Below are 23134 nucleotides of genomic sequence, written 5' to 3'. Positions count from 1 at the left end.
GCACGGATGATTTCGCAACAATCAACCACCAGATTCTTAAATCACTGTCAAACCTTACTACCTTTCTATTATCTAATTACTTTAAAAATAATGAGGTATAAGCTCTCTATTTTCTCCTTTTACTCCATATAATAGCTATATTGTAGGTATATTATATAAAAAGTTAAATATAGGTAATTAATCGCAAAACTATAAAGGGGGGGTTTTTTTTTGTAATAATATATCTTATCTCCTAATAATAGGCATATGGGGCTATAAAGGATAACAATTATTTAAAGACTTTAATATATTAATTAAATGGGCTCCATAAAAATCGCCCTCTGCACCTTCACGCGGTGGAGCCTAGCGGTACTATTGGCGTTCCATCAGGATCGTGTCAATAGACTACCAGAGCAAACGCAGAGACGTGTGTACAGCTGCGCAGCGTCGGCGCTGCGACGTAGTGGTGGCGTAAAGAATTTTTTCTCTGGGAGGGTAAGCCCCAACGGAAACTTCAAAAACGACCATCACCATACGTCAGTACACGTTTGGTTTATTCAAACTCACGGCATCTACCTCCGGCGACCCCCCTTCTTCCCATACGGCATATAATTACACTATACGGCACCTACATAGCACGGCAACTAAACAAACCGTATACGCCCCGGGAAGCCTATAATAAGCCTCTCATTCCCTATCCTACCCAGCAGCCTAGACTTACCCGCGCGGCATTCCGTCTTCCTCTACATCTTTAGCTAAGGATATATATAGGGGACCTAGGTTGGGGCCCTAGGACAAAACACCTAGTTTTTACTACTACATTCGTCCCGCTGTTCCTTTGGGGCAAAAATTATACTACAAGTAGGAGGACCGTAGGCGTATATATATACACATATAGGGCGTTTAAATGGGAGCAAGGGCAGGTATACAAGACCTTACGACAATCTTACGGCAATCTACAATTAAGTGGAAGCATAGTACGAATGGCAGACAGAATAAGATAGGCAATTAGGACACTCCCTTACAGGAGTCACAGAGCGGCAACCTAACGGTATTTTTCCTCCCGTTAATAGTACAGGTGTTACCTAGGGGGTATATGCTGTATTACCTCTTACGTCTCCCTTAGAGGTTTTTTGTACCTAACTTAACGGTATTCGTCTGCATGGGACCGCATCAGACATTAATCAAGAATAATTAAATATATTAATTAAATACATTAATATTTTTATTTATAGTTAGTTAGGCTATAACTTATAAAAGGTTTTTAATTTTTAGAACTTTTTATTACTACTAAACGGACGCTTATTGTAAGAGTATATACACCATCTCGTCAATTCCGGTTGGAAGTTTTGGTATTTTTGCTGTGTAAGGGAAAGTAAGGCCGTGTAGACGTGGCTGCGCTAACCACCAGAATTGACGAGATGGTGTATATTGGATCCTGCAACAGCCGCGATAGATTCGCGAGTACTGTCTGTCTTTTTGGCCACTTGGCAACGTGGAACGTTACACTTATAAGCTCTTCGATGTAGAATTTTAAAATATAGCATCCTACCCCGTAACCAAGCACGTGCTGATCTAACTGAGTTCAGCTAGTTAATGCGAACGCTAATCACGTGAAATTTGTAGCTTTCGAAAAGTCCGCCGAGACCTCACTTTCACAAGTCACTATTCATCTCAAAGGCTTTTACAGCTACCCGCGCTTTGAGATGCCCCTCTCTGCCTTAAAAGCAGTTGCAAAAGGCCAGGTACGTCTCAATTAATCCAGTGCTGGACTGTAATTCTATGATGAACCTCAAACTTTGATCATCCACAACGCAAACGGAGTAGACATTGTATATACATAGAGGAGCTAATAGCGTACAGAATGGCGTCGGCGCGTTTATCCTCCAATGCAAGCGGCTAGACTTCCATTATTGCGATTGGGCTGGCAGTTCAAAGGGCATGAAGTAGCTCTCCCCGTCCCTTATTCGAATAATCCTCGATTAACTGAATAGATCAGCGCCTTCATAAAAAATACACTTCCCCGTTTCGCCCGTGAGAATCCTCAAATCGAAATCACGGTCTCTCCTCGACCAAGAAAGCACCCGGTGATTCGAGGTCACTACATAAATGGGCGCGAAAAGGCTATTTGCGTGCGGAATATGCCGAATGAGCTCGTGCTACAGAAAGCGGAGCTATTGCGCGATGCTAGCGGCGATAAACTAAAGCGGGTGACGAAACCGGTGAATAGCATAAATGAGAGTGTAAGAGGCATCTGGAGTCCATATCATGGTGCGAGGTATCGCATATGATGGATACAGTGAAAAGGGAAATAGCATATGAATATTTGTGCATAAAACTTGAGCATGGGCGATGCATTGGCATTTTGAGCATGTACAACACCAAAAATTTAAGTATTGTATAAAATCATGGCGAGTATATCCATGTGTTTCCCATTATTTCACGCAAGGTTGGTTTCTAAAGTCAAATTTAACGTTTCAAACCGCTTTGATTGCCACTTATCCAAGCACACTTATTCATAGTCTCACCAGCCTTCTATCTGGGGATCCCGCGGTGCTGCAATAGATTCATGAAGATTTGGCGTTGATAATGTCAACAACTATAAGCATAGTTAGCCCTAGGAATATAACTGATATTTTAACTCGAGCACTCACAGGCAGGTTTCAAACTAGCACCGCCAACCAAGAATCCATCAATATCTAGTTGCTTGGCCAGATCACCGCAGTTCTTCTCGGTAACACTTCCGCCGTAAAGGATACGAGTAGTCTCTGCGGCTTCAGAAGAGACAGCAGACATGAGCCACTGACGAATTGCGGCATGCACTTCTTGAGCTTGCTCGGTGGTGGCGACTTTGCCGGTTCCAATAGCCCTAGATTATTTATATCAGTATTCTTTCGCCGTTTCACTCAGGCGCTACTCATAAACAGTGTAAAGGGTGTATTCACTCACCAAATTGGCTCATAGGCAATCACGACCTTGGACCAGTCTTTAACAACTTCAGCGACAGCCTTAAGCTGAGTCGTGACGACTTCAATAGTCTTCCCGGCTTCGCGTTGCTATCAATTATTAGCCACGCAAGGTAACACCATTAGAATGTCCTGTAGCATACGTCTAAGCTTTCACCGCAGCAGAGAATGACGCCTAGACCACCGTCAATGGCAGCCTTGGTTTTGCTAGCGACAAACTATATTCCCCAGTGTCGTTAGCATAAATAGCCTTCCCCGGTTATTACATCTTTTTCAGCAGCAAAATGGTTGGACCCACGTTATTATCCTCCTGGAGGATAACTCTCCTCTCCGAGTGTCCCACAAGTGTCCATGTAATGCCGGATTCCTTCAGTTGATCCACGCTAATCTCTCCTGTAAAAGCACCATTTGGTTTATCGAAGACGTTCTGGGCGGCAACTTCGATGCCTTCACGGAGATGTTCGCGGGCGAGGAGAAGGTAGAGGGAAGGTGGCGCAATGACAACCTCTATATTATCTAATATCAGTTTCTGATCGTCGATTATAGTAAATCATGACGATTCGGGATACTATGTCGCAGGTGTTCGTAGTGGTGTATTGTTAAGACCTACCGACGCTCGGGTCAAGCTTTGCTTCGTTGAGATTGTGGACAATGTCCCGAATGGTCTTGATGTTGCCATTCCTGCATGGAGGAGCAATGGTCAGCTCCAGTCGTTTGCGAAGATTTTGTGTTACGACGAGATTTACATCTTGAAGTTACCGCCGACGAAGAATTGGCGCCCCATTTTTGACGATATTCCAGTTGATCTAGCTTGGATATAGGATAGACAATTTTAAGTAATAAAGGCTACAAATAGATGAAACGGGTTTGTGGTTCGGCTTGTTGGTATTGAGCTTTCGTCGATGAAGCTGTTTGGTGGGGGAGGGGAAGCGGACTTTGAAAATGATTTCATGCGATCTCGGCGACATTCGGATTTGCTTTTTGTCTTATGTACGAGCGAGCGGAAAAGAAAGGCTCCAAAAAATTAAGTCATCTATCACTAAAATCCTAATTAATCAATACAGCAATACTTGACCTCCGGGAGGCGTAAGGCTACTGGTCAAACAAGCAAGCCTACCGCAAGGCTGACCGATAACGAGCTCCTTCATTCAATCCTCATCAACCTCTCATCATACATGCCAAGAACACAACAAGCTAGCTGTTCCCGCGCTAGACTTTCACACCTCACCCCGTCTCACTTCCATACAATGAATTATATGTGCCTGGTCGGTGCCATTTTGCCCACGACATACATATTAGAAATCAATCAATATCATACAGCTGAAGGTTTCACTGGCGAGACCTCCGATACAGTCAGTAATCCTGGTGCAACCTTAAGAGGAATTAATGAAGTACGTGAAGCCTATTCACTTTCAGCAATATTAAATCAGGAGCGCAGCCCATGATTCTTTAGAGCAATAACTCGAAAAATGACAATGGCGCTGGCGTTGACAGTGCACACACTCTTTGCTCGACACCCAGTGATGGAGACTTCTTAGCATATCATTTGGTTTCAGCGGTAGACTTTATTTTCTCTAGTTCCGTCCTTGTGACTTAAACAAATTACTACTTCAGCCACCTTACGCCCGGTTTGTTAAAAGAGTTTCAGACTGAGAAACCAGCCGCGACCGGTGAAAGGGTGCCTGCGCTGGAACAAGGCCAGAGCCCTCGCGTCCTCGACCCTGAGCCCTTTCACCCTTACGAATTTCTTTTATTATTTATCATGTTGATCAACCTTCATTCCATCATTTAGTTCTCGTGGATGCTGGTTATCCACACACGCTCGTTTCTGATCCGCTTTTGATATTCTTACCCGGCACAGCTGCAGTAGGCTATGAAGTTACTTCCGGCTCACGTAACAGGCAAACAGTTTTGTTTTAGCTACCGACCTCTTCAAACCTTGGTTTTGCTTCCAAAGCAATCTGATCATAGCTATCCTTGAAAACAAAACAACTATGGAGAATAGGCAGTCTCTTGCTAGCTCTGTACGCGATTCCACCAACCACAGCAAGAAATTCAGTTTTATAAATGTTGGAGAAAGATCTAATGTCGTTAATGGGTAGGTAGCATCCGCTCAACGGATTTTACTTGAGATCACTGACACTTATCAGAGATGCAAATACCAAGAACGAACACAACGAAGGAATAGGGGCTCTACAAAACTATATAGATATACATTCTCAGCGCAATGTATATATCTATCTCCTTGACTGGCAGGCGAATCGAAGTGGGCCTTCATCCAGATCCTGCAGTGGCCCTGCGCCGAACTCCCAGCATTCATCGGCCGACTTGTCAGTGCACTCTGAAGTATCCGACGAACATTTGCATTCTCCAAGCGAACGTTCGAACCAAGGTGGGATCCTCGCTGAGCAAAGCTCGAATATCGAAATACTAGATCAGTCCTCGACGCGAGACGACGACAGTGCAATTCAGAATCTTCAACCTATCCAAGGAGATTCTGGCGATCCTGCACAACCGCCATGGAAAAGACTCAGAATCTTATCGGCCTTATGGTTCCTACTTGGCTCAGGAATTATTCTACTTGTCGTGCTTCCCATACTCAAGAAAACTGGCCACTTAGGTCGTCACCAACAACCGTTGTCCGGGTATTCATTATCAAAAACCACCTCGCGCTTTACCATTGCAGCCTCCTCCCACATAAAACTTCCATCCTTGGGAAATGAGAGCCTCACCTCCTCGTCAGGATCATTATCGTCACTTTCAAGTACGAGGCCGATCTCATTTTTGGCATTATCGAGTACTGGCCTACCCCCCGATATATCTGCAACTACAACCACAACGTTACTATCTCAGGCGCTACAGACTAACTTCCTTTCTACCATTCGAATGAGCAGTGAGGCCGCACCCGCCGCTGCAACGCCCGTTTCCCCTCTCCTCCCCACCGTCTCTCGTGCCTCTAGTATGACAAGTGTGTTGTTTGGCGCCACTGGGCCTCCGAAAACTATGCGATCGGGTGCGTCGACGATAGTCTGCACTCGCTGGTCGGGCTTAGGCTGTCCTGGAGACCGGTGCTATGCCAACACCTGTGTTGATCCACTCCCCTGCTGGAAAGGAATATGCTGTACTATCGGATGCGCAACTGGGTGGGAATGCACTGACACCTGTGTATCAGCTTTGACTTGCGTGACGAAGAGTGGGCAGTCGGTTGGCACATGCAGTGCGAGTGTCTAGTGATATAAGGAAACAGACAGACCGTCAGATTGATAACCGCAACATAAACGAAAGGAAGGAGTATTGCTCTAGTGGATGGGCATATGGAGCTTTGGCGGGGTTCTGACATATTGTGGTTTAAATAAGGCGTTTAATGGGACCTTCGGAGCTTGTACTTAAGAACTGTAACACTAGCATTTCAAATTACGATGATCCAGTCTAAAGAGCTTCTATTAGAAGACCCGAATCGCGAGGTTTTTGTTAAAGTGACCTATCTCTTCAGCCCCATGTTAGCGCAGCCTTGCGACGCATGCGATATGCCTAGTTTGTACGACTGCATCCGCCAATGGGTAAGCGACCAGTGTAGGATCTAACAATTAGCCACCCTGATGCAAGCAAAGCACTAATTTCTGCAAAAGTTTGTTTTTTCTGCCATCAACGAGCTTGCTGGCTCTGCCCTGCGCCCTCAACTTTAAGCCATTGGGAGTCAGATCGCATTCGCTTCTGTCCGGCTCTTTAGGCTTGCATTCAGCTCTGTGGTGTGCATAAAGGACGGAACTGGTTCCCATGACAGGAATAGCGTTCCTGTCAAGTTCATATGTGAGGCAGCCCTGATGACAAATTAACGGTAGAGGTCTAATTCACTTCATAAGAGCGATTGAATTATCCTTATGCTCTGCCTTCTCGTAATATAAAGTTTTATAGTGTCAATCCCAGTGACTGGGTCTTCACGGCGCTCAGCAAAGAATGCCTTGCTAAGTAGCCTTACAGGGCACCGCGGATAAATGGGAAGCATTATGCTTCGCCTCGCTTTGCTTTCAATCCTGCTGCACAGCACAGAATTACAGCGAATCACTAGGCTTTCTTCCAATGTTGAAACGCCGGGCCCACATGTCTACGTTCGCATGGGATCGCGTCTAGTCTCCATGCGCGAGAGATGGGCGTGCTCAAATAAGCTGAGACAGAACAGACGCCGAAGCGGTGCTATCCGGACCAATGGTCCAGACTGAATATTTAGTTCGCAGTTAATGGCTCCGAAAGACCGCAACGGTGCCTTTCAAGAAGAACGGAAACGGCCACACGTTTTCGGTTGGTCTGACCGGTCAGGCTTACATATTACAGCCGATCAGATAGGCGGACCATACGGCTCATTGCCAACAAAATGCCAACACATCATACTTTGGTGGTGGTTTATGCGGGGGATATCCTCCCCGCTCCCCTGTATCATGACTTTTCAGCCTCCTCGCGAAGGCCAAGCTAGCGACCATGGCCGAAGTGATCGCTGTGATCGGTGTGATGGCGAGTGCAGGTCAGCTCCTCGCATACAGCTGCGTTATCGGAAAGTCCCTAAAGGACTTCTATGACAGAGTGAAAACTGCTCCGGAAAAGTATCAGTCACAAGCCAATCAGGTCAGACAACTCGTTTTTACCGCAGAGCTCATAAGGGGAACCGAAGCGCTCGACACCCCGCTTATCTCTAGCCATCTTGAAACAATCCTCGGAGTCATACGCAGTCTAGATGCGACACTGAAGAAAGCGCTAAACGAGAGCTGTTCCGGGTCAAAAAGAAGGTACTGGACAGCAATTCGGGCAAGTAAAAGAGAAGAAAAGATTTCAAGAGGGTTTGCAGTTCTTGAAGAAAGCAAAAGCAATTTAGTGCTGTGCATTCTGGGCACTTACGGCAACGTCTTCGTCCCCGCGCTTCGGACAACGTTAGAGTCAGTTGGAAGAATCGAGGACGCCATCAACAACCGCACATCAATCATGCCATTACGAACAAAGAAAGAACCAGAAACTAATAAAGAGAAAGAGAAAATTTTATCCGTGAGTTTTAGATGACCAAACGTAATATACGACATACTAACCGCGGAAGCAGTCTTCGTCTTCGTCTTCAACTGAGACAACTGATGAGTCCTCAGATTCAGACGCATCATCGGCAACTTCTCTTGCTACCCATAATTCCCATAATTTAGAAGCTCAATCGAAAGGCAGCGCTGCCAAATCCTCCTGTAGAGGTGCTCCCGTCGGTGAGGCTTTGAAACAGATCCGGAACGAGAAAATACCAATTGCGGGCCGAATGGTCCCACCAAACCAAGACCACAAGACCCCTCCAGTGAAGAAGGGCAACCGTGGAAAAAAGTCCCGGAATTCAGGCTCGCGCAAACCGTCAGCAGAGTCCACAACGCCTCGTTCTACCAACGATCATGTCCAGCGATCGGGAAACCACTTTGGAAAAATAAATCTTGGTGCAGGATCTACCTCTATCATGGGCAGCCTTGGGTCTAATGCCGGCAGCCAAGCATCGAATAATCGTTTCGACGAGATTTCGACTAGCCACGGAGGCCCAATCCATAGTTTCGTGGGCCATATAGACGACACCAAAATGGTGAAAACTCTGGTGGAGATTTGGGCAGCAAATCCAATACTGAAGAAACAAGAAGCTCACTGCAATGCATAGCATTAGGCTTGAAGGTAACGATCTAAGAGTTCTGCCGTTCGACTTAAGTAATACCTTACCCTAGTGCTTATTGCATGTGGGGTGGGACTCCATCTCAGGGGCACTGTTGGCCAATGCGCTCAATCTGTCTCCTCTTTTGTAGCGCTAGAAAACTTTAACTGGACTGCATCTTTTGGCTCCAAAACTTGTTCTCTACCAGATTGTTTTCCGGAGTAGTGTTTTATGCTTTGCTGCTGCAACGCGTTCCCTCTTCTGGTGTTCAATTTTCTATTTTCGGCCAGATTGCCTAAAAACTTCTCTTAACTGCAAGGAAAATATTGATAGCGAGTCGTATTTACGGTCTTGATGCCAATGGATATATTTATTGCGTTGTCTTTAGACATTATCTAGACATGCGCGGTGGCTGGTGCCATCATCTAAGTTTCTTATTTCTTATTAAATTTGCTTGCGAGTGGCTGTGCAGGTAATGAAAAAGTTGTTTATTGGGCAGATGTCCTTCCATCAGCTACTTGGCGAACAGCCTTACAAATGTCTCCTCAACCGTCTCAGGCACGAATCCAAACAATTCATTATCCAACTTCTCACCAACCTGCGCACATCCAGTGGCCGCCAATGTCATCAATGCCCACTGATACTCTTTGTCTTCATCGTCCTGCTGCCACGCCTCAATCTGCTTCTCCAGCATCTCCGCCGGATCGCGGAATTCATACGAGTACGAGACACCCTGCACGCGAGCAAGCGTGTCCATAAGCTCCTTAAATGTCTGCCACGAGCCGGAGACGTGGATTTCACGCTTCTGCCCCATCGTGTAGGGAAGCAAGAGGGATTGCACGACCATTCTGGTGATACTGTGAATATGGAGTTAGCACAAGTATAAATTTCAGGACAAGATTAAGACGTACTCTTTGACCGAAGTGAGGGCGGTAGGTGCATCGGGACTACCGTAAGCTGTCACAGCCTTCTTTTCCGCATCAACGAAGTATGCGGCATATTCTGTGAAGAAGCCTTTCGCCGCCGAACCACGTTAGCTTTCAGCTCTTCAGTTTGCTACATCCCGGTCCGCCATTGCAGGAAGCAAGAGGTCGAGGGAGTTGTCTGGAGCGCTCACCATTCATGAACAATGTATACTTGAAATTCGGATTCTCCCGCGCCCTCCTCGCCAAATGTGCTCTCGTCTCCAGCTTACTTCTGAAATACCTATGCGCGAAGAACTGCTTCTGCGCCAAATCGGAACCATACTCTGACGGATAGAACTGCGTCACGCCCGCCGCAATCGCCTGATCAATCATTGCGGGCTGCAGCTTGAGTAGCGTATTACCCACCAGGGAAATGACTGTGTCAAACCCTTTATAGGATGATACATCAAGGTATGAGCCGACAACGACCTCAATGCCAGCGGCTTCTGCTTCGGCAAATTTCGCCTTTTTCGAAGCGTCGCTGGCGAGAATGGCGATACGGGAGAATGACGGCTTCTGGCGGATGAATTCTTGCACGAGCGGGGTGCCCATGGTACCGCCGGCGCCAATGAGGAGGATAGATATTGCCATTGCTATATATTTTGAAGTTATTTTTGACTTGTAGAGGCACTTGATGATGACTTTCAGCTGTCTGAGGGACTAGATGAGGATGTTCAGATCTGAACTAGAGGATGTTTGGAAGAAGCAGTGACATTACGGAAATCCGACGCTATTTTATATATGTAGCATTCACTCGAAGTTCCCATATTACTAAAATGATGCTTGGCAATGCACTCTGGATGCTGATTAGTATGCGTGTATTTGAATTTAATTCACCTTTGCACACATAATTATGCAGAAGCCAAGCATATTTGCATGGATAATTCAACGTATTGGGTTAGTACAACCTTGAAACGTGATGGTCTGCTGGAAGTGCTGGGAGCACGGCTTTTGCTGACTGGTGTTGTCGGTTGATCAGTAACCAGGAAAGCCACGACACAAGCCGCAGGAGCCCTGCAAGCTCCCTGCAAAGAACCAAAAACTAAACACTTAACCGCACGGCCAGCTCTTGGTCACTGTTGCATAAATGTAAAATGAAGGGTGTTACTTATTTTAGTGTTTCTTGATAATCTCCCCCAGATATTCGTGGGCCTAAATCTCCTCACTATCGAAACTGCTCTCGAAACGGAAGCCATGTTCTCCGGGGGTCGGGAGCGATATGTAGAGGATACATAGACACGAACAGTATTTGCAAGCGACTGCGTTAAATAAATTTGGTAGATATACCTAGTGGATTACCGACGTCTCGTTGACACGAGTGAAACTTTCCTATCGTAGCTATAGTGTTATTTCTACGATAGTTCTGGAGCTGTTATAATATAAGCATCCTCTCTAACATCCAATACCCCGTTCAAAAAGGTAGCTAGGTTTTTTTCCATTAACTAAATTAGCAACTCACGGCGTGAGGGACTAATCCACTCTAAATTGGACAGTTCAAATTGGAGGCTGGAGAAGAAATCTACGCCGTGACTAGGAAATGGTCAGTGAACAGGTCAGCTAGATAGAGCTAAAGAGATTAAGAACGCAAGCAAGGACCTGATGTCCCAACTCTCCGTCACCTAAAACTGTCGAGTGACATACGAGTATCGTCAGTCACACATCAAACAGCAAGCCAAAGAAGCCAATAGCTACAAGATTAATTATATTTTTTAATATTTTGTGGAGTACGAGCCAAGCTCAGATGTTATCATACATTTTCATTGCCGATCTCATAAGTCATGAGCCGAAGCCTTGAAAACCCAAAAAATAGACGGTTCACAAACAAGCCAGCTTGCGAAATAGAAACCGCTATACATTTTAAGCCCCATCTCGACATACCAATTTGCAAAGCCCAGGATATACAGCAACGCAAAACACCGAAGCCAGTCTAGCAAAGCAGAATGTAGTACAAAGCACCCCTGACGTCCTGCAGACTCGCCACCGAGCAAGCAAGCCTCAGCCACCACCCGAGCCTACACGGGATACGGTAGCTGATGCTCAAGCCGGGTGGGCGCGCTCCACCGAGCGCGAACGTACGCATAGCCGGGTTTTCTCGGCTCCTCTCTCGGGATGCTCCTACTCAGCGGCCTGGGCACCGACTCGTCGGACAGGGAGTCGCTCCGAGCCGGGCGGGCGCGCCCTCGCTCGCGCTGTCTGGCGCTGTTTGCGTCGGCCCAGAAGTCGTGCGCTTGGGATTTGCGCCGCTGCGCTTGGCGGGCGGGCTCGCCGCGCCGCATCTGCTCAAGGCGCGCCGTCTCCGGGCGCGCCGCCTCCTGCCGCCGCATGAGGTCTTCGTATTCTGCGCGCAGGCAGTCGTCGCACTCGCACTGTGGTTGCCAGTTGTGGCTTGGCTCGGGAGCTGGGGGGAGGATCTGCTTTGCAGCGTGGGCCGGGCGGTTGCGGGGGACGAGTGGGAGTTGGGGCTGCAGGCGCGGTGGCGATTGGTTGTGGGCACTCTGGCGCCTCTCCATGGAGGGCGCGCGGGGGCCGTGGTGCCGATAGGTGATCATGTCGTGCCGTGCTTCGAGGCGACGAGCATGATGCTCGGTATCTTGGAAGTCTTCTCTGCCGTATTGAAGCAGATTGTGTTCTAGCTCGCGCTGCTCGCGTTCCAGACGCTGCTCACGCTCCAGGCGCTGCTCACGCTCCAGGCGCTGCTCACGCTCCAGACGCTGCTCACGCTCCAGACGCTGCTCATGCTCCAGACGCTCTAGTTCAAGCTCTCGTTCCTCAACTTCCCGGTCACGCATCAGCTTGCGCTCCAGCTGGCGTTCACGAGTTCGTGCGGGGATATCGTAGCCTCTTGGTCTGTCATGTTCCCTAGAGACTGGGGCAGGGCTTTGGTTTCGTCTGGGTCCGTTGCCCTCATTTGGCTCCTGGAGGCTGCCTCGAGCTTTGGGAATGGCGCCTGGGCTTCGGGGATGTGAACTGAAAAATAGCGCATCACCCTTATACGATATCGGGGAGTCAGGGGGTGATGAAAAACTGCTTCTTTCAGATCCTGAGAAGGCAGAATTACCAGCATCGCCAAATCCTAAGCTCTCATCACTGCTCTCGCCCATCCGTTGCTCGATTTTTGGCGTTGGCCTCTTACGGCCAACGGGGGCAGGACTCGCAGCTGGAGTAATGTTGATGATGTTCTGAAAGGAGGGTTGTTGCTGCAACTTTGGTTTTGCTTTCCTATTGCTTTTCTTGACACCGACTACTTTCGGCCTCATTGGCTGCTCCACCGTTTCAATTTGGTCACTATACATCTCATCGCCAGAGTCCTCGAAACTCTCATCATCCTCATGATTCAGGATTTGAATCTGTGGCTGCTGAGGTTTTTGTCGCTTTGGTAATGCGATGTGAGTGGGAGTGGGAGCTCTGTTCGGGAACTGAGGTGGTTGGAACCTCATGCTCGGTTGTCGAGAGACGGGTGCGTGGCCGGGTGGAGCGCCTGGTACAGCAGCGCCTGGTAACGGGCCAATTGGTGGGGGCGGAGGAGGCTGAGGTTGACCACGCTGTACTTGCGGTAGCATGGGACGTTGTTGTGGAGGACCTGCCGGATTTTGGCGTTGTGTGGGAGGCGGAGGCGGAGGCGGAGGAGGGGGAGTTGTTTGTGAGGGTGGTTGCGGAGGAGAAGGTCGTTTTTATGGACGGCGTGATGGTGATGCTGGAGTTGCGCGAGGCCTGCGTGATGGTCGACGGACGCAGCGTCGCCGTGTCGAAGCTCTCTGCCGGGGCGGTGCCTGGGTTTGCGCTGGATGAGCAACACGTGATGGGTCTGGTGGAACCTCGCGTTGGGGACCACTGCGACCGCGGGGAGGCTCCTGGTTAGGCCTAGGAGGCTGTCCTTGTGGCGGAGGTTGATTGGGGCCATTGGGGCCATTGGGGCCATTGGGGCCACTGGCATGGACATTGGCTTGGCTACGGCCACCCTGATTACGATCTTGGTTTGAGCCTTGAGGTGGAGGGTTCTGATGGTTATTGAGACGACTAGGTACAACAGGGGGTCTGGGGGCACCGGATAGGGCGTGCTCCCTTGGCTGAGATTTTAAGATTACTTTTATAGCCGTTGCTTTCCGACACCTCCAGCTAAGTTGTCGCCATTCAACTTCAATGGTCTCCAATACCCACTCGAGGTCAGGACGATGTTCCTGCAGAATTTCATTCTTATCGTCGATGAGGGCTTCAATCTGAAGGCGTTGATGATCAGAGGGCAACCTATCAAAGACTTTTTGCACGGTGATTTTTTCTTTTGCGTAAGCCGCCAGGTGCTCTTTGACCTGCGCGACCAGCGCTTTTGATGATATCCTCATGGGGGAGGGGGGGAGACAGTATTTCCATTTGGGTTCCATTCCAGGATCCAGGTCTTCCCTTGGACATTTGCGGAGAACCCATCCCTCGTAGGCCGGAATAGGATCATCGTAAAATTGATAGATAGGCTGCTGACCCTGTGGAACCCCTCTCTGCAACGGCTGCTGGACGCCTTGTAGTCTTTCCCCTTGTCCCTGTCCTAGTGCTTGGCGCGGTTGATTTCCGTTCTGTTGCTGTCTATCACCACGGTCCGTCATTGTGTTGGTCACGTAGGTGACTCAAGCCGTGTGATATAGACGAAAAGCAATACGTGCGATAAAAAGTTAAGAGGGAGAAAGAGTGATTAAAAGAGAGAGACCCGTGACTTTTCTCCGGTGAATGTTCCACAATAGACAAAGCTTGAAAAGTGAGGAGATATAGACAGCGGGTAAGGCATAAAGAAATGAGGCGGGGTGTGGGATGAAAGGGGTGGGGATATATAGAGAACCCATTCCCCTGGTGTTCTGTATTGTGTTGTTTTCTCATCCCTTGCCGCGCAAGTGCTATGGCAAGCCATGATGCACGTCGAGAGTTAGCACACTCCAGGGCCATCGCCCATCTGCATTCATGGGTAGCATTTGGTAAGACGCGCAGCGATCTTGATTGGCATTCCCATTCTTATGCATGCTCGCCCTGGAATTTTAGTAGACCCTGGGCTTCGGCCGGTCAGTAGACTGCTCCTCATCAGAGCCGGGCGAAAGAAGGCAACGACCGCTCGTTTCTCATTTGCCAATCGTGTGGGAGGCTCTGTTGCTTCACCGGACGACCCCGCAGTAGTGTATTTGTTCCACAGCGGATGCCTCTGCTGCGTTCCCCGAGCTACAGGCCAGCCTTGTTTGGGGGGGGTGTATGCGTTGTGGATTGGGAGTTACTTATACCCGAATGCATGCCAGTGTTCTCATGGCCCCATCGCCATGTGCGATGACTGCTCTTCGGTGATCAATGGAACATGCCGTTGCTCTATGTAAAAGGGGCCTTATGATAACTTCACATGAGGGGGTGAGGGGTTGCAGTTGAGGCTGTTCAGCTGTGAATACGACTTGATGTAGCACGGACCAACCGATTGTTCACTAGCCGGACCCGAGGAGGCAACTGGTAGGGCAAACGACTCTTAGGATATCGCGGATATGCTTCCAGTCTTACAACCAGGGCGCAGCCGTCTTTGCCCCCAAGCAACATTCTCGTTTCAAGGGGAAAAAAGCATCTATCAGTTTTGCCCGGGACCGGCTAGCACATAGCTTTGAATATCAACAGTTGAAAGTCTATTTCTGCTTAGCATTGGGTACCAGTACTTTCGCGACACCTTATGTTTTGCAGCAGTATACCGGAACGTGACAACTGCAGACACCGGCAAGTCATCAGAAGACGCATGCAGCTCCGTTCTGGCGGTGTTCGATGCCTTCCCGTTCTGCAGCCTTGCTGTAAAGTCGATCTGGGAGTCCAGAGAATAGGACAACGGTACAAAGGGCTTGAATCCCCTTGGCCCACCGCTTTTACGCACAGCTCGACCAAGAGGAGCGCCAATTGTTTCTTGCTCACCACCTGCCTGGACTGGAATGCTAAGAGCGCCCGCATGCTGTGCGTCGTAACGCTTTCACCACTCGCCGGACGCATGCTATAAAAACACCCTCCAATAATCCAGCGCGCCGTCCCGAGTCCCCCAAGGCCCGTCCCCCGCATTCCGGTCATCCAGAAGCGACTGTCAGCTGCTAGCGCCAGCACTATCAAACGGGGCGTACGAAGAAGATACACAACCTTATCCTGCCCCCCCAGCATCGGGGTGGGCGGAACTTATCTGGACGTCGCAGTCCTGCGCGCCCTTTTCGCGCCGGGCCAAGATGCTCAGTTCTAGAAAACTCAAGCGGGCCCTGCTTTCTGACGCAATCTGCACATGAAACATCGGTTCTTTTTATCCACATTGGCCGAAGCCGCCAGTCCTCCGACTTTGTAATATCACCGTGAAACGGTGTTAGCGGTATTAATTATGATCGAATTGGTTTCTTGTGTTAGGCTTTGTCGGAGGAGGCGTAGCCGGACTTTGAACATCGCGCGCAGTATTAAGAATTCCCTAAGAACTTAGCGGGGCTTTTTTTGTCTGCTTCCGAGCTCGAGTCTCAGGTGCCTGGTGTCGTGCAACTTCACTTCCAAATTCGTGGGACAGCCGGCTCTGCTGTGGCTCGAGAAGGGGCGAAGTAAGCGGTGTAACTGGAGCAATGCATTGTTTTGTGCAGCAAGCACCATGGCAGGCTGCCGAATCCTTCGCAGTAATTGGAACGCGAATCATCGTCAATCTCATCAATTGCTCTCCTCACTAATAACTCTAGCTCCCTCTGCCGATACCTCTTACAAACGCCCTTCCACCATCTCTCCAATGACCCTATATACACTCCGCCCACCAACATTAAAAATAATTATTAGGCATTAACCTTTCCTGCACAATCAATGTGACAGGCGGTAGGTGCTGTACCAAAGAAGATAAAAAAGGCGAGGTAGACAGGGCACATCTATGTCGGGGAAGTAAAGTAGCCACAGGAGAATAAATAGAAAGATTGCAGGACGCCAGTGCTCATGCTTGCATTCATCTTTCTTTCCCATCGGGAAACAATAAGCTCGGATGGCAACTACTACTTCCATCGCGCGTCTACAAAAACAAATTAAAAGGGCAGAGCGCGGACGTAGGTACCACAGTAGAAGACGCAAGGGCGATATTTGAAACGAGAGATAAAAGCATGCAGCTGATCGAGGGACAAAGCAAGTGACCAACCCATGCATATTAAATCCTTTGGCTTCTTCCCACAAAGTTCGGGGCAGCGAGTGAAGATTGGGCTTGGCCCACCGTAAACGCCTAGCCTTGTCCATCTCACCCACTCTGCTAAGAGGTGGAATTGAAAAAAATACGAACCCCGCCTCACTTCCGGGTGGGCCGTAGACATGTGCATAGTTGCCCTATCGTAGCGGGACCTTGGCATCGTCAACCCCTCGCTTCAGCACATCCTCAAGCCGCCACCGGGGCGGTTTCGTGATCAGGGCCTTGCCTGGCCGATCCATTTGCCGGCCGTACTCCTTTTCCATGTCACTGCTCACGCCTTCTGAGAGCGGTTCCGCACCACCCGCAACACCGCTGGAGAATTTGAGCTGGAGAAGGTCGCCTGCCTGGTCGCAAGCCGTGAGCATGCGATCAAGATCATCTTTTGTATGTGCGGCTGAGACACAGAAACGGGCGCGAGAAGAAACGAGCGGTGTGGCGGGATAACCAACAACGACGACAGAGATCTTGCGCTTGAGCATTTCGTGTGAGAAGGCGGGCATCTTGGCTGGATTGTAGAGCATGATTGGGATAATGGGAGAGTCATCGTGGCCATAAACAATGAAACCGAGGCGTTTGAGACCAAGGCGAAGATAGCGTGAGTTAAAAGCAAGACGTTGTAGCCGCTCTTCGCCCTGGCCGGGCACGATGTCGCCATTAATGATTCGGAGTGCGCTGGCGATTTGCGCAAGGACCGGGGGCGTTGGTGACTCTGCGAACAGTGCAGCTGCGTTTAAAACTCGTAATTTGTCAATAATGTGTTTATCTGCAGCAATATAACCACCGTTGGCGCCGAATGATTTTGTTAGTGTGCCCATGAGGATGTCGACTTCTGCGGGATCGATACCGAAGTAGTCGCATACGCCCTTTCCTTGAGGTCCGAGAGCACCAATTGAGTGAGCCTCATCGATGAAGAGATGGAACTTGTACTTCTTCTTCAATTCAATCAGGGCAGGCAAGTTGCACATCGTTCCCTCCATCGAGTAGAGGCCTTCGACAGTAACGAGAATCTTCTTCCATGGTCGGTGCGTTCGTGGTTGACCTTGAGAGATCACCTCTCGGAGTAGTCGTTCTAGATCTCTCATGTCGTTGTGCCTGAACATTTTGATCATGGCTCCAGATAAACGGGCACCAAAACGGATGGACGAGTGGTTAAGCTCGTCCGAAATCATCAAACAACCTTTGCCGACCAGTGCGGGAAAGGCCGTTGCGTTGGTGACGAAACCCATGGAAAATACCATAGCGGACGGTTTACCGACAAACTTGGCAATAAGATCCTCAACTTCGACGGCCAGTTCGGACGTACCTGCATCTGCACGGGGACTCGTGAGGCTTATTCCATACTTCTTGACAGCCTGTTCTGTGGCATCGGCACATGGGCCTTCAGATTGGGCAAATCCGAGATAGTTATAAGAGCTTAAATTCAGGGTCTCCGTTGTAGTACCTGTCAGTTTGAAATTGTAGTTCCCGTCGTCCGATTTGCGGTCAAGGAGGGTAATGAAACGTCCAGGAACACCAGTAGTTGGCCGTGAGAAGCAATCGTTAATGCGCATCTTTAGCCTGCGGGTATAGAAATTGTCAAAATCGCTGTTCAAAGGGGCATATCCATCTCTTTCCTTCAAGTGACGATAGTGCTTTTGTCGGAATCGTTTTCCGAAGAAATCCCGTACATGACCGAATACTATGAGGATGAGGTAACTGATGTATGTCGTTATAAGGAAGTAGTAAGGAGGCTCATCTTCGATTGGCTCGGCGAATTCAGTGCCCTCGAATTTGCTTGAATATCTGTGGCTCTTGGACCCCAATGGTCCAAATTGAGCGTGTTGCCTTGCAATACGGCGAGCTTCGGTAGGAGAAGGCGGTTGAAAGAGAGTAGTCGGCTCCATGGGCGATTTCTCACCTGTGGCAGTCGAAAGGCAAATCGTAGGTAATGACAGTGTGGAGGAATTGATCTGTGGGGAAGGTGGGTTGTAGAGAGCGTGCTGCTGAGCGATAAGCGCAGCTTGTAACGCGGCAGCGTCGTTTGATTTCGACTTGGGAGATGTAGAGAAAAGCTGCGAAAACTTGTTAACTTTGGAGAAGGATGACCTTCGTGCTGGTTCCTTCTTCTCGTTCATCGCATCAAGTGAGTTGATCGCAGGACCGCTAGTTGTGAAAGGATTGATAATTCGGGTAGGCATTGCAATTGGCGGCTACGGTAAGTCGAGGTGTACAGTCAGTGGGATCAATTTGTATCGTGTCCCTTTGAAATTGGTCTGCGTCGGGAGTTGTTTTAAGAATGGGGGCGGTGAAGCGGCGTAGTTACTGAATCGGCGCTGTCAACAGACTTCAAACTTAACTACAGGACACAACAGTTCTTAGTATGATGACTACTGAAACGATTTACTGAGGGTATTGCAGGAATTGGGGAGCAGTGCTGAGGAATTTGGAGTGGTTTGACTGATATGAATCTCGTTCCCATGCCGGCAGCCCGGAATGGGAATCAGGAAGTCGCGGAGTTGTCGGCATCGGCACTGCTGCTTAGAGAAACTTACCGAGTATATTTTGAGGTACAAAATTCTCCTTCTTTCCCGTGTTCCCGGTGGCTGTCGTACCGTTATAAAGTACGCAACGGTGGAGGAGCAGTCTCGTGGCGCGGATGCGCTTTGAGCCCTGGCTGCACCGCCAGGAGGTTGCGAACGGACTGCGTGGGTCCCAGGCGTGGCTGAGCCGGGCGAAGTTACGACTGCAGAACACTAAGGGTCGGGAACTTGGAGACGGGAAACTGCAGGAAAGAAGGCGGATATATTAGGAGAAAGGGAGGAGAAGAGGTAGTCTGCGAGGGATAATGTGGTGAGATGAATTGAAATGAGATGTCAATGCTAATCCGCATCCGCCGCCACTCGATTTTTCCCAAGCGAGCTGCACCAGCGGAAGCCCGAGGAAAGCGGTTCAGGGGCAAAAGGGATAAGCCCTTCTCTGAGTGGTCCCGTCCCACTCCACAACGTCATGAAAGCCGGTTTACTCAAAAGCGCACCCGTCTTGTCTTCTCTATGTACCAATTGGGCCTTTGACAGCTTGGTGGCTTTAAATTTTTTTGTTGGTGTCTTCTAAGTGCTCTCACCATAATAATAAGCATTCCAACATAAATGTAAAGTATCAGCAAAAAAAAGGCTTTGGTGAAAGTCATGCGAAGATCCACCGAATCGTTCACCAGGTCCCCGCTACTTAGTCTTTGCCTATCTGGTTACTCTGCAATAAATACCGAGTATTAAGCTATCTAATAGAAACTAGGGTTGCGAGAATGGCGGCCATCACAGCGCTATTCTCCTCGAAATTTTCCGTTCGGAGACATTAGTTTAATCCTTCACAATGTAGAGTCGCAAAGTTGAACATTGTCGCGGCTACTATGCAACCCGCTAGTTCAAACATGTTGTCGAGGATCAAAATCCCCGGTACTCTGGACTGTTTCACGTTATCAATGACCCACATCTCGCTTCTTGAGGGCTGAACTTGGCCCGTTCAGGGCCGGAAGATAGATGCTGTACATGGGGACCCTCGTTGGATCAGGGAGGAATTTATCCAAGTCAACAGCTGAGGTATTTTTAGCGCCTGGCTTATCACTTTAGTTAACAGGAGTCTCCTAGGTTTCAGATATTAAAGCTATCATATTGGAAAGTATTCCTAGCATGCCACATGTCCAAGCGCACCAAAAGGAAAAAAGTCCCAAAGGAAAGAAAGATGACTAAGAAGAAAAGACGGACCGGAACCAGGATCCAGCACTCAAAAACGTCCAGTAGCAAAAATGTGTAGCATATGCACGCACAGCGCGGAAAGATTCGAGAATATCTTCCACAAACCACACAACTAAAACTGCAGCTGACCCCTAAAACACATATAAACCCATGCATGGATGAAGGCGAGATCGAAAGCTTTGCAATAAAATGGGTTTCCGCACAGCGGCCAGAGTCTTCCTCCTCCCCCCTTACTCACTAACTTCCGGCTTACTCGATCGACAAATAGAAAACTAACATAGGAAACCAAATTGCAACAAAAGATGCCTAACAGCTGAGCCCAGATACAAAGAAAAACTAACAGAAAGCAAGCAACCTTATCAGTCAACACCTTCTCGCTTTCCTGTTCCGTCCCGGGGGCGGCGCAGGTTCCACCAGTCCGCCTTTCTTATCCCGTGTGTATACCGGCCGTTTTCACAACCGCAACGCCTTGTCCGTCCAATTGTTTCGTTCAATTTGCATCACGAAGGATTCGGATTAAGTATCCATCTCGAGAATGGGAATAAAATGGTTAAAAAAGGAAATGGTTGATGGGCAAGTATATTTCGAGAGTGCGAGGATGGATGAATGGATGGATTTCGGAATTTGCAAATTGAGATCGAGATGTGAAATGACGACTTTTAGCCTGTCTCAAGGCTGAAGCCATGCAAAGCCACACCTAGCCAATATATGCAGCGCACATGTAACAAAGAATACGGATATTAGAGCGATTAAGTAGTTCGAGACAGCGAATCGAGAAATCTTCAAACAATCGCAATATTCATTGTCACAGGCCATGATTCTCTGGTGACAAACTAGACGGGTCCATTGTCCCATAAGATACCAAGTTCTGCATATCGAGATCGTCGACATTGTCTTCTAAAGGAGACCGGAATGGGAGACTGAGTGACTGCTTGGCATATAGATCGGTCAATGATAATGCTTCATCAGAGACGTTGTTGTCATGCGACATTTGGTATAGATCTGCCGAACCATCTCGTCCCAAGGAGGTTAATGGTGGAGATTGGTTGGCGATGACCGGATCTGAGTGGCCCATAGCTGATAATGGTGAGACGGACGGTGCGACGTTTGGCGCATTGACCATCGGTGAGAGATATGGAATGTTGTATTGTGCGTTGAAGTTCGCAGCGGGTATATTCTCTGGTGGTTGGCCAGATGTGAAGAACGCTGGTGTGCCGTACTCTGATGGTGAGTTTGCTGTTGTCGCAGACATTGGGTATTGGCGATAATCCATTCCGTAACCTGCAGAAGTGTCGATGCTTAGGTTTGGTCCTATGGGACTAGGGGCATTATGATGCTGAGGGATTGGCGCAAATATCTCAGGATTGGGTATGTACGGTGAGGGCTCTTGCTGGATGAGGAAAGATGGCATAGGATTTCGGAGCATCGAGAAGTCAACCGCGACAGGAACTGAACGACTCCTTTGGCGTTTGTGTCCACGACCAGGATGTAAACCAGGCCCGAAGGGACCATCATGAAACATGCCCATGTGAGGATGCGCAACATGGTTTGGTTGGGAAGCTGGGCGATGGTTGATTGGCGAAACTGGCGCCGAAACAGCGAGCGCATTCGGATCGTACAGGTTGTGTCGGTTCTGAAACGACTCTAGCGACACGAGTTTTGCCAATTGACCGCTCAATACCTTTGGATGACCGCCGAGGTGGTGTACCAGTACTTGTGACGCTTGCTGCTCCTCGGTAAAGTCGCCACACTGGTAGAAACCCCCAGAGCCAGAGGAATCCATGAAGAAGTTTGGCGCTCTATTTAGTTCCACGATCAGGCCCCCAGGTCTTTGTGACGCACCTTCAGCATTGCTCGCCACGTCTCCACTTTCAAGGCTGATGTTCTTGATGTAGGAGAATGGGTATTCGATCTTGTATCCGGCCGAATCGTTGTTTATGTAGTATGTTACACAACACTTTTCTGGTGAGTAGAAGATGACGAGGTCCATAGCACTCTGGCCGACGCGGCGCCATGAGCCAACGCTCAATGAGCGACACGCGAAGTGATGGATGACTAGGACTCGTTAGATACGGCTAATCCAATGGCTAATACTCAAAACGCATGTGAAACTTACCGACTTTGGAAGAGCCCGTGTCAGTGTTGAGAAGCATAGCTCCACTTCCGTACGCGGCCATCCCTCCGCCCGTTCGGCAAAGGAAGTCTCTCCCTAGAGTCTTCCCTGACTCCATAGCTTGCAGAGCTAGATATCGGCGCATTGACTCAGGGATGTCGTTGCAGTCTTCTCCACTCTCGATGCTCTTTTTAGCAATATTCTTTATCTTTGCTCGTCTGTATTGGTTTTGTAAGTAACGCGAACGAAAACCAGGAGCTGATAGTCCTACCTATTCTGAAACCAGATCTGGACAGAACGCTCTGTCATATTTATTTCCTGTGCTATCCTCTCTCTTACAGCAGCTGTGGGAGTGGGGTTTTTGTTGAATTCCAACTCTAGCGTAAGCAACTGGTCCTGCGTGGCTCTCTGTCGTTTTTGATTCTTTTGCTGTTGAGTGAGGGTGCTTTTGCGCGGCGGTCTGCGAGATGCTGAACTGTGAGTTGTGGTGGCCGAAGTGGCCGGTGAAGGTGTCGAGGACATTCTGGTATCCTCT

The 23134-nt window shown here is 48.9% G+C and overlaps 8 protein-coding genes across 8 annotated transcripts; 3 read left to right on the top strand and 5 right to left on the bottom strand.

The window, feature by feature from the left end:
* Positions 1–1685: 1685 nt before the first annotated feature.
* On the top strand, positions 1686–2270 carry K441DRAFT_643682 (uncharacterized protein; the record flags this gene model as incomplete). The annotated part of the gene is made up of 3 exons (XM_067646730.1): positions 1686–1724; positions 1843–1925; positions 1979–2270. 3 exons carry the CDS (start codon positions 1686–1688, stop codon positions 2268–2270), a joined length of 414 nt encoding a protein of 137 aa, XP_067499635.1.
* On the bottom strand, positions 2191–3892 carry K441DRAFT_666527 (Triosephosphate isomerase). The gene is made up of 7 exons (XM_067649672.1): positions 3692–3892; positions 3556–3626; positions 3244–3452; positions 3089–3163; positions 2929–3035; positions 2634–2848; positions 2191–2578 (listed from the first exon to the last, which is right to left on the bottom strand). The coding sequence occupies exons 1-7, from the start codon at positions 3727–3729 to the stop codon at positions 2547–2549; spliced, it is 747 nt and encodes a 248-aa protein (XP_067499634.1). The 5' UTR covers positions 3730–3892; the 3' UTR covers positions 2191–2546.
* An 849-nt stretch (positions 3893–4741) lies between these two features.
* On the top strand, positions 4742–6397 carry K441DRAFT_247565 (uncharacterized protein). Its single transcript, XM_067640750.1, has 2 exons — positions 4742–5043; positions 5096–6397. Exons 1-2 carry the CDS (start codon positions 4940–4942, stop codon positions 6174–6176), a joined length of 1185 nt encoding a protein of 394 aa, XP_067499633.1. The 5' UTR covers positions 4742–4939; the 3' UTR covers positions 6177–6397.
* An 832-nt stretch (positions 6398–7229) lies between these two features.
* Positions 7230–8113, top strand: K441DRAFT_247484 (uncharacterized protein). The gene has a single exon (XM_067640749.1). The coding sequence runs from the start codon at positions 7422–7424 to the stop codon at positions 7992–7994; it is 573 nt and encodes a 190-aa protein (XP_067499632.1). The 5' UTR covers positions 7230–7421; the 3' UTR covers positions 7995–8113.
* A 1005-nt stretch (positions 8114–9118) lies between these two features.
* Positions 9119–10316, bottom strand: K441DRAFT_618308 (NAD(P)-binding protein; the record flags this gene model as incomplete). The annotated part of the gene is made up of 3 exons (XM_067645830.1): positions 9722–10316; positions 9516–9618; positions 9119–9461 (listed from the first exon to the last, which is right to left on the bottom strand). Exons 1-3 carry the CDS (start codon positions 10158–10160, stop codon positions 9119–9121), a joined length of 885 nt encoding a protein of 294 aa, XP_067499631.1. The 5' UTR covers positions 10161–10316.
* Positions 10317–11571: 1255 nt separating this feature from the next.
* Positions 11572–14495, bottom strand: K441DRAFT_699307 (uncharacterized protein). Its single transcript, XM_067653145.1, has 2 exons — positions 13301–14495; positions 11572–13111 (listed from the first exon to the last, which is right to left on the bottom strand). Exons 1-2 carry the CDS (start codon positions 14162–14164, stop codon positions 11582–11584), a joined length of 2394 nt encoding a protein of 797 aa, XP_067499630.1. The 5' UTR covers positions 14165–14495; the 3' UTR covers positions 11572–11581.
* Positions 14496–16620: 2125 nt separating this feature from the next.
* Positions 16621–19299, bottom strand: K441DRAFT_247438 (serine palmitoyltransferase-like protein 2). The gene is made up of 2 exons (XM_067640748.1): positions 19287–19299; positions 16621–19090 (listed from the first exon to the last, which is right to left on the bottom strand). The coding sequence occupies exon 2, from the start codon at positions 18930–18932 to the stop codon at positions 16893–16895; it is 2040 nt and encodes a 679-aa protein (XP_067499629.1). The 5' UTR covers positions 18933–19090; positions 19287–19299; the 3' UTR covers positions 16621–16892.
* A 1992-nt stretch (positions 19300–21291) lies between these two features.
* Positions 21292–23121, bottom strand: K441DRAFT_680537 (uncharacterized protein; the record flags this gene model as incomplete). The annotated part of the gene is made up of 3 exons (XM_067651380.1): positions 21292–22541; positions 22603–22817; positions 22871–23121. 3 exons carry the CDS (start codon positions 23119–23121, stop codon positions 21292–21294), a joined length of 1716 nt encoding a protein of 571 aa, XP_067499628.1.
* Between the last annotated feature and the right edge of the window lie 13 nt (positions 23122–23134).

Source organism: Cenococcum geophilum, assembly GCF_001692895.1.
Source record: "Cenococcum geophilum 1.58 unplaced genomic scaffold K441scaffold_49, whole genome shotgun sequence".
In the NCBI taxonomy this organism is placed as follows: domain Eukaryota; kingdom Fungi; phylum Ascomycota; class Dothideomycetes; order Gloniales; family Gloniaceae; genus Cenococcum; species Cenococcum geophilum.
This window is presented reverse-complemented; position numbering and strand designations above follow the sequence as displayed.

Bases quoted from the DNA above. Each gene is read 5' to 3' on its own strand.
- K441DRAFT_666527 (XM_067649672.1), bottom strand. From the start codon at position 3,729: ATGGGGCGCCAATTCTTCGTCGGCGGTAACTTCAAGAT. The intron at 3,164-3,243 runs GTGGGTCCAACC...TGGGGAATATAG, and splicing joins TCCTCCAGGAGGATAATAAC to TTTGTCGCTAGCAAAACCAA. The intron at 2,579-2,633 runs GTGAGTGCTCGA...CTATGCTTATAG, and splicing joins TGCTAGTTTGAAACCTGCCT to TTGTTGACATTATCAACGCC.
- K441DRAFT_247565 (XM_067640750.1), top strand. From the start codon at position 4,940: ATGGAGAATAGGCAGTCTCTTGCTAGCTCTGTACGCGATTCCACCAAC. The intron at 5,044-5,095 runs GTAGGTAGCATC...GACACTTATCAG, and splicing joins AGATCTAATGTCGTTAATGG to AGATGCAAATACCAAGAACG.
- K441DRAFT_247484 (XM_067640749.1), top strand. From the start codon at position 7,422: ATGGCCGAAGTGATCGCTGTGATCGGTGTGATGGCGAGTGCAGGTCAG.
- K441DRAFT_699307 (XM_067653145.1), bottom strand. From the start codon at position 14,164: ATGACGGACCGTGGTGATAGACAGCAACAGAACGGAAATCAACCGCGC. The intron at 13,112-13,300 runs GTCCGTCGACCA...CCGCAAGTACAG, and splicing joins CTTCGACACGGCGACGCTGC to CGTGGTCAACCTCAGCCTCC.
- K441DRAFT_247438 (XM_067640748.1), bottom strand. From the start codon at position 18,932: ATGCCTACCCGAATTATCAATCCTTTCACAACTAGCGGTCCTGCGATC.